At 30.2% G+C, this 8,398-nt stretch overlaps 1 protein-coding gene across 1 annotated transcript; it reads right to left on the bottom strand.

Annotated features, from left to right (window-relative positions):
- Positions 1-2,181: 2,181 nt before the first annotated feature.
- LOC110808777 (RING-H2 finger protein ATL48-like) lies at positions 2,182-7,623 on the bottom strand. The gene is made up of 2 exons (XM_022034383.2): positions 7,378-7,623; positions 2,182-2,619 (listed from the first exon to the last, which is right to left on the bottom strand). The coding sequence occupies exons 1-2, from the start codon at positions 7,451-7,453 to the stop codon at positions 2,447-2,449; spliced, it is 249 nt and encodes an 82-aa protein (XP_021890075.1). The 5' UTR covers positions 7,454-7,623; the 3' UTR covers positions 2,182-2,446.
- Positions 7,624-8,398: the final 775 nt, after the last annotated feature.

Genomic DNA, 8,398 nt, shown 5'->3' with positions numbered 1-8,398 from the left:
GCACATTATGCGCACGTCCTGCAGCCACTGTGCACTCATGTGCGCACGTACAGTGCCCAACACCCACGTGGGCAACCAGCTTTCTCGCAGGATTTTTCCTGTGGGAATTTTTTCCATTTTAGCGTTTTTCTAATTTTTTTTTAAATTTTATTCTCAATTTAATTTAGTTAAATTAAAATTATTTAAAATAAAATTTAAATAAATATTAAATAAATAAAAATTAACTAAAATTACGAATCACAATAAATGTTAAATAGTGTAAATTAATTAAGTTTAAAGTGGCTAAAGTCTCAAATAAATAAAGTTTTCGAATCATGTTAGTACAGTGATGGACGAGGTGTTACAGTCCGGTCCAGAGCAATGTTTGTTCCCAATCTCATTTCAACATGTTGGGAATTTGCAAGGCTTACCCATTGAGGGTTTCGTAAGAAGCCATTCCGATACTAGAGTGATAACTATTGTTGTAAGCAAATTCCACCGGTGGTAAATGTTTATCCCAGCTACCACCAAAATATATTACTATGAACTTCAAAAAAATTTTGAACAAAATAAAAACTTAATTTAAAACAAGAAAAAAAAAGAAACCAAGAAGATAAACTAATGGACACACGAATGAGGGTGGCATTTGAGAATAGTTTCCAATTTAAGAATGAGAAACTTCAAATGCAAAATATAATCAGTTGTGTGAAGCAAAAGAGGAGCCGCATGCAAACCTTCCCCACCAGGCATCAGCCTCTGCAGCGCATGGATCTTCGTCTCCACAAACTTACATCGCCTGTATCTTTTCTTGCTGGAACATTTCACACGTCCACCTCCCAACGTTCTCTTCTTCTCCTGATAATTAGACATCTTGGTAATGATAATATTCAACACATATACATATACATACACGGTTTCACACATATATATATATATATGAATATATACACTCAAAGGCAGAGAAGAAGAGGGTAATATTAGTATTTAATGTGCGTGTGTGTGTATTTATATATATGCGTGTGTATGTGGGTGGGTTACATGGGAAGTGTTGGATAGAAATTTGTAAAAAGAAATTAAGTTGGCCATGTTGGAGCATGTAGATTAAGGGCCATAAGATTTATACGTGTGTGGTATATCAAGGATTCTATACATGAAATATTAGCCACTGGATTCTTGGGATCTTGACAAAAAATCTGTCCTGACAGTCTTGGATTTGGCCACCACGTCATAGTCCAGACTGGTTGCAGCTAACATTTACACCCTACCCTCGTCTCCACCTATCCAAACACCAGGAGGTAGTTTGTAATGAGTTGAATCTACTTTTTTACTCTTATACTCTTAACGTGGCTTAATTTTATTTATATTCTAAAAATATTTTAAGTATATTTTAGAGAATATTTTGTATTTATTTTAAAAAATATTTTATGCATTTTTTAAAAAATACTTTGAAAATTTTTTTTTGTTATTTTTTAATATAAAAATTTATAATTTTATTAATGATATATTTTCAAATTATCATAATAAAAAAATTTATTATCAATTTTATCTGTGCATGTAAATATATTTATTCAATCATATTAAATCTTGTATATTTTCTTATTTACACTCTATTTTCTTATGATTGTATACATAATGGGAATTGATTTTCCCAACATATACTCACATCAATTCCAACTTTTAATTGTAATTTTATTTTAAACTCAAAGTTTGATTAATTTTATGTACGTAAACACTAATAGTAATATAATTTTTTAATTAACATGTAAGAAAAATAAAAAAAAAGACCATACAACAAAAAAATAATTTACCTTTTCTTCAATTATAATACTATCTTTTTTTCATTTCATTTTTTATAAAATTTTTAATTATAAATATATAATACTCTCTTATAAAAAATATTACGTTATTTAAATTAGATATTCTCAAATATTTTATTTCCTTCAGCTTATTTAAACTATAATAATATAATATTTATATACTAATTAAAATTTACTTGTTAATTTCAGTCGAAAATTAGGATACATTGAGAATAGAGATATTGTGATAGAATATTTTGCAAATAAAAATATCTATTTTGGTTTAGGCAACAAGATAATAACCTTAACTTCCATTGACAAAATCTGTTAGTGAATTAAAGATTAAAAAAATCTGTTTTCATTTGGTTTATAAATCTTTCTTAACTAAAGATAACACAAGAAAAAATAAATTCTTAACGGTTACATTTGATTTTTCTATCACACAAATAAATAACAATTATAGAAGTATTCAACTCCCAACTTATACAGGGATTTATCTCCCCAAAGAAATAAATTCTTAAATGCTCCTCTTTGACTGACATTTTATTCAGCATTGCATACAGAAGATTTTTAAATTAAAAAAAAAAAAACTATAATGTTTAACACAATGCACATTTTCCTCTCAAGGCCTTCAAAACAATAACACTGAATCAGTACACCAACAATGGTGTCTACTGAGATTTCCAGGGATTATCCCCGTAATAGAACGCAGTGCCAACCATAAGTGCCACTGTCGCACCTTGGACGGCTACCCTCACTCTCATTAGCTTCTGACCCAACTGAGAGTTGCCGCGTCTGAAACTTATCAGTCCAGCCGTTAGGACTCCAGCTGTCATAAGCGCACCTATAATGCATTTAAAACATCAAGGAAGAGAAACTGAATCCACAATACTTTTTGGTAAGATCAAAGTAGAATTCTCGGGTTTTGGATTTCACACAGCTTATCAGCTAATAAGACATTCACAACAGGTGACTAAAGAGTAATATAACCTTATTTCAAAGAGAGTAATATAACCTATCAATCCACCATGATAAATAAGTGCCTACAAAACTAATTGCATGAAAGAGTAATCAATTATCTGCAGACTGAACCGCTAGTGAATATTCGAAGAATGAGGCAAATGTTACAAGATGCCAACATCCTTCAATTCTCAACTCCTGGTCTTTACCAGGTTGGATTATAATTACCAGAATCCCTTTGAACACCTTGGAATCACTTCACAGCAAAATTTGTGAGTCACACAGTAACTCTGCTTAAATAAGGGATCTTTTGGCTTAAAAGATTTCAGAGAACTCATGTTATCTACCTTCTTAATTACGAGACCTGTTTACTTAATATACCCTATATAGGAATAGTCTCTAATCCTATGCATGTGTTTATTAGTTATAGCTAGTAAACCAACAAATCTATGCCCCAAAAATTTAAGTTGATAGATAAAAGCTCAATATATTATTTATTCTCTTAACATGCTCCCTCATGTCCAATCTAGGCACCTAACCAATTATTTATATATCAGGATTGTGTCTCAAAAATTTAAGTTGATAAAAACACCCAAATATATTACCTATACTCTGTATGCCTCCCTTACACGCAAGCACGCTAAGTAAATGCATAAATCGAGCACAGTTCTCCATATCTTGTGGTGGAATTTAATTAACAGAAGTAAAGCAACAGTTGTTATTCAAATTCTCTAGACCATTGGCTGATGCATACGACGTAATTGATTCTAATCACTTATTCCAGAAGCTTAAACCTATATAGAAGTGGTCTACCTTATTATTTATATCCTAAGAAGTATCATAACACATGCCCGCAACCATATATAAACACAATAAAATATCAAGTTTCGGTTAAATAAAGATTATATACACTAATAATCAAATCAATTTAATAACTTCAACAAGAAATGAACCTTGTGAGGAAAGCGAAGGATGCAAAACTCCTTAGAATTTTATGACAACCTTACTACCACATATCTTACAGAAAGCATGCAATGCAACAAGAGTACGATAGGATCATAAGAACCTTTAACTGAAGTAGAGGCTCCAACAAGGATGTTGATGGTATTTTATGCCATACCTTCCTTCCCATTTTTTATCGAAAAAGTCAACAAAAGCACAGGGAGAAGAAAGATAATGGGAGAAGGAACCTTTCACAATTAGTACTAGAGTCATTTGAATTCATATCTTCTCCAAACTAGGGTTTAAGATATGCCTCTTGAGAAATATAAAAATAATATCCTACAGTTCTGTTTTTCCTTTAGGTTTAAGTGGAGGTGGACTTAGTTGGCACGTTATTTTGGTCGTAAGTTTGATTGAACCCCTTGTTATGTCCACTATTTGGATAAATTAAGTGACAATTTAGGAACACATTCTTCTTCTATTGGTTCTTGTTCTTTTTCTATGTGAAGAGACCTAGGAATCAAATCATTTTTATAGCTACAAAAAGAACAGAAATATTCATGTTAAATCCTAAAGAACAGAGGAAAAACATATATCATGAGTTCTTAATGAAAAGAATCAATACATTTTAAGTTCCAAAAATATAGCTTTCTTTAACGGACTCTTGTTTTTCACTTGAAAACTTATCTCCAGCACTTGACTCGTAAATAATCTCAATTTTGAAAGAGAGTTTGTTAGAACATACTCTTCATTCTCTCTCTCCCTACTTTTTCTCTCTCACAATCTTCAGAATCTTATTCAACCAGCTTATCCCAAATCATCTTAAAGAGCAATCCAGGTAAATTTCAGTATACAGATTGGAAGGGGTTGAGAGAGAGAAACTGGAGTGATAATCCAATTTAAACATCACCAACCAGCCAACCACCTTTGTGTTCCTTATCACCATACAGAACTCAAAAACCATTGCAGGAATGAAGAAAAAGAGACACAGTCCTGAACCACTGGACTTCAAATGCATTTTCCTTATCATCTCATGCAATTGGCAATGCATCTGCAATCCACTTCCAATTTTATAATATGTCAAAACAATGTGCAAAAGCAGCAACTTATGCATCTCTCTAATTTCCATAATCTTCTAACTATGAAGGTTTTGCATATGCTTCATCCTTCTCCACGCTCATATTTTATTTTTTGAAGTAGTTTAAACTAAAAGATAAATTTAACATTCTCAGCTAAAACCATAGTATTCGGTCATTCTTCAAACGGTAGTGGTTCACTAGCTGGAATTCTTGAACAAGGGGAACAGAACACTTTAGCGCGGGACTATTTTTGCTGCATTGTGAATTTTGCTGTTGGGAGATGAATGCAAGGCTCTTTAAGGACCATTTCTTACCTCTTCTGTGACTGTGGGGAAGGATTTTTTTTAGCATCTCTTCGGGTCAAGCGCCTAAGATCCATGGACTCTATGCTGATGTTTCCTTAGCTATCTTGTAAAGAGATTGGAGCAGTTCTCTATTGGTTTTTTGTTCCTTCTTTCTTTTTTTCTCTTTGCTAGGAGCATCTCTTATCCCCTGTTGATGTATTTTCTCCACTTCTTTCTAATAATATTTCTTCTTTTATCCCAAAAAAAAGAAAGTAATTATAGAATCAACGAGAATAAACCACCTATCTTTTTCTAGTCAGTACCCCACTTCTCTATTGTAAGTTCCATTATTTAACGAACTGTATTACATCAACTGAGGCTTGATAGAATAATTTGTGGTTCCATTCATTACTAAATTTTCAATTTCTGTATGGTTGCCTCCAACACTAACATGTTGAAAATTAATGTAAAAATTATAATTTATTTTATTTATTAGTTTGAATTCAAATAAAATTTATTTTTAATTAGATTTAGAACATATTTATTTTTTAAAATATCATATTATTAGTGAGAATTTATCTTTTAGAAGATTTGATTCATATTTATCTTTTAAATTATGGTAAATTACTTTTAAGAAAGTTGAATTCGATATAAACCTATCTAAAGACACCTTAAGTTGTTAATTTTGGAAAGAGAAAAATCAATGGAAATTTAGGTTTTCTCTACCTAAATCCCAACAAATGCTACCAAATCCTTTATAGGTTATGAATATGTGAAAAAATAATATAGAGAGAAGAGTAATGAAGAAAAAAAAAAAAAAAACCATAGAGGGAGACTTCATAGTCAAAATGTCAAACAAGTCTTCATCAACATCAAAAAAGAAAACTTTCCACTATGTGCAGTATACAAGAAAAACAATCATGATGAAAAAAATTGTTGACACAAAGATAAATCATAATATTTTTATTATTAAAGATTTGAGCGTATTTAAAAAGAAAATTGCAAGTTGAGAAATGAGCAAACAAATTTTTCTCAAGAAGAAGAATCTTTCTTGAAAATTGGAGAGAAGTGTTCAAAAGAATTTTGATGAGAAGTGCATCAATAACCAGAGGTTGGTAAGAAATATATCAACAACTGAAGAGAAATGTTTCACAATATGAAGATTAAACAAGACATATTGGAGATATGTGCTCCAACAAGATAAACTTGATGATTATAATTTATATATTAAAGGAAAGTGTTGAACATTAATATAGAAATTATAGTTTATTTTATTTATAAATTTGAATTTAAATAAAATTTATTTTTAATTAAATTTAAAATATATTTATTTTCTAAATATCATATTATTAGTGAAAATTTATCTTTTACAATATTTTATTCATGTTTATTTTTTAGATTATGATATATTACTTTTAGTAAATTTGAATTTGATATAAGTCTATTTAAAAATATTTTAATTTGTTAATTTTGGAGATAATGAAGTTAATAGAAATTTAGGTTTTCTTAACTAGAAAAAATCCTAACATAACAAACTATCATAATTTTAATCCCAAGAATCAATACCTGGTCCATATATTTTAACAGTCTCCTCTTCCAAGACTTAAGAATAGAATGATTCAGTGTTAAGTACAACTAAACCTTTTCATCCAGAAGAAAAAGTAGTATTAAAGACAAAGGCACCAAAGGGATGGCACCCATGTCCAGGAGAGAGAAAAAAAGAAGAGTAGGATTCCATCTTGTAGATGAAAGAAGTAACATTTTTTCCTGTACTGAATCAAATTGATTTGCAGGAGATATAGACAGATAGAGCCAAACAAACCAGTTATTCGGCTGTGCAGCTTCGTAATGGAACAGATATATAAGTAAAGAATCAAGAGAAAATCCATTAGTCTTTCCCGACACCAGTGAGTACCAAAGTTCATACACTTAAGTTTGGTCTTCTCGTTTGTGAAAAAATTGGAGATAAAACCAAATTCATCTCATGAATTGCCCTATAAGAGGGAACCTTCTAATTGAATCACTTATTCAATCGTCGTCCTAAAAGTTTTTCCCATGAGATCAACTGCAAGCACTTAACAGCTGCAGATTAGCAGTGAATCACAAACCCAATAAAGAACTCACTACAGTCTACAGTCAAATTACTGTAATGAGTTCAAGTTCTTTATTTTCCCTTTCTTCTTTTCTGAGGGAGGAAAACCAAAAACTTATTATGAAGAAACCAGTATTAAGCCCTAAAAGCATCAAACTTTACTGAAATTTACACATACCCAGATCAAAATTATTCAAAAACACATGAAATAATTACTAAAAGTTAGATATGGTAGGGATTTTTACCGACAGGAACGAGGGGATTCCTGACGCGCTTTTTCTCCTCATACATGTCTTCCAAGCTAGGCTCGATCGCAACCATCTTTCCTTATGCTTATTATATAATGTTTATGGAGTATCTGAGAATTTGTGATACAATGGCGGGCAATACTAGAAGAAAAGCAAAGAAAACCAGTGCGGGCGAGAACGAAGAGACAATGCGCGAACAAATGCAAAAACCAGGTAATAGTTGGAGACAGCAAAATTCACAATCTGTTGCGAGATGTTAAACCGATTAGATGGGATACGAATCGGGTCGTCGTTGGGTTGGGTTTAGATATTAGATCCGATTAAAAATAGTGTTTAAATTTAGTTCATTTTTAATTTAATGAAAATAGGGCCTAAATTATATTAGGATAATGAAAAATCAAATTAAATAAGAATTGTAGGAGAATTGAACTAACAAGTTTAAATTTTATAAACATTTTGAATAAATCTTTCTTAAATTTTATATGGGCTCCAATTTTTGCGTGTAATCCGATTGTCTTTTTTTTTTGCCTCATTTAAGGCTAAATATATCATAATTTGAATTTAAAAAATTGAAATTAAGATCTTTAATTTATTAGGAAATAATTAAAAAAAAAACATCTTTTTGAATTTCTTATTAAATTATATGTTATTTTGGAATTAAACATCCGTAATGCATTAGAATGAGGAAAAAAAACATTTCTTAACTTTTTGATAAAATTACATGTTATTTTGAAATTAAGATCGTTATGTATTAAGAACAAAAAACGATTTAATAGCTTCCAAATTTTAAAATTTTGAACTAAATATAACAAAATTGCAACAAAAATGTTTGGTCCATCAATTATTTTTACTTTTTAAAAAAAAAGAAAAAAAAAATTGGTGACTTTGGTTTGATTCAACTTTTTTATATTATTTAAAAAAATAAAAAAGAATTATATTTTTCAAAGTAAAAGCATTTAAGAAAAGAAAAGGACATTTTTTCAAGTAAAAAAAAATATTTTCCCAAATTATCATAAAA

This window comes from Carica papaya, chromosome 9, assembly GCF_054855325.1.
Source record: "Carica papaya isolate Zhongbai chromosome 9, ASM5485532v1, whole genome shotgun sequence".
In the NCBI taxonomy this organism is placed as follows: domain Eukaryota; kingdom Viridiplantae; phylum Streptophyta; class Magnoliopsida; order Brassicales; family Caricaceae; genus Carica; species Carica papaya.
Note: the sequence above shows the minus strand (reverse complement) of the source record. Positions and strands in the feature narration are given on the sequence as shown.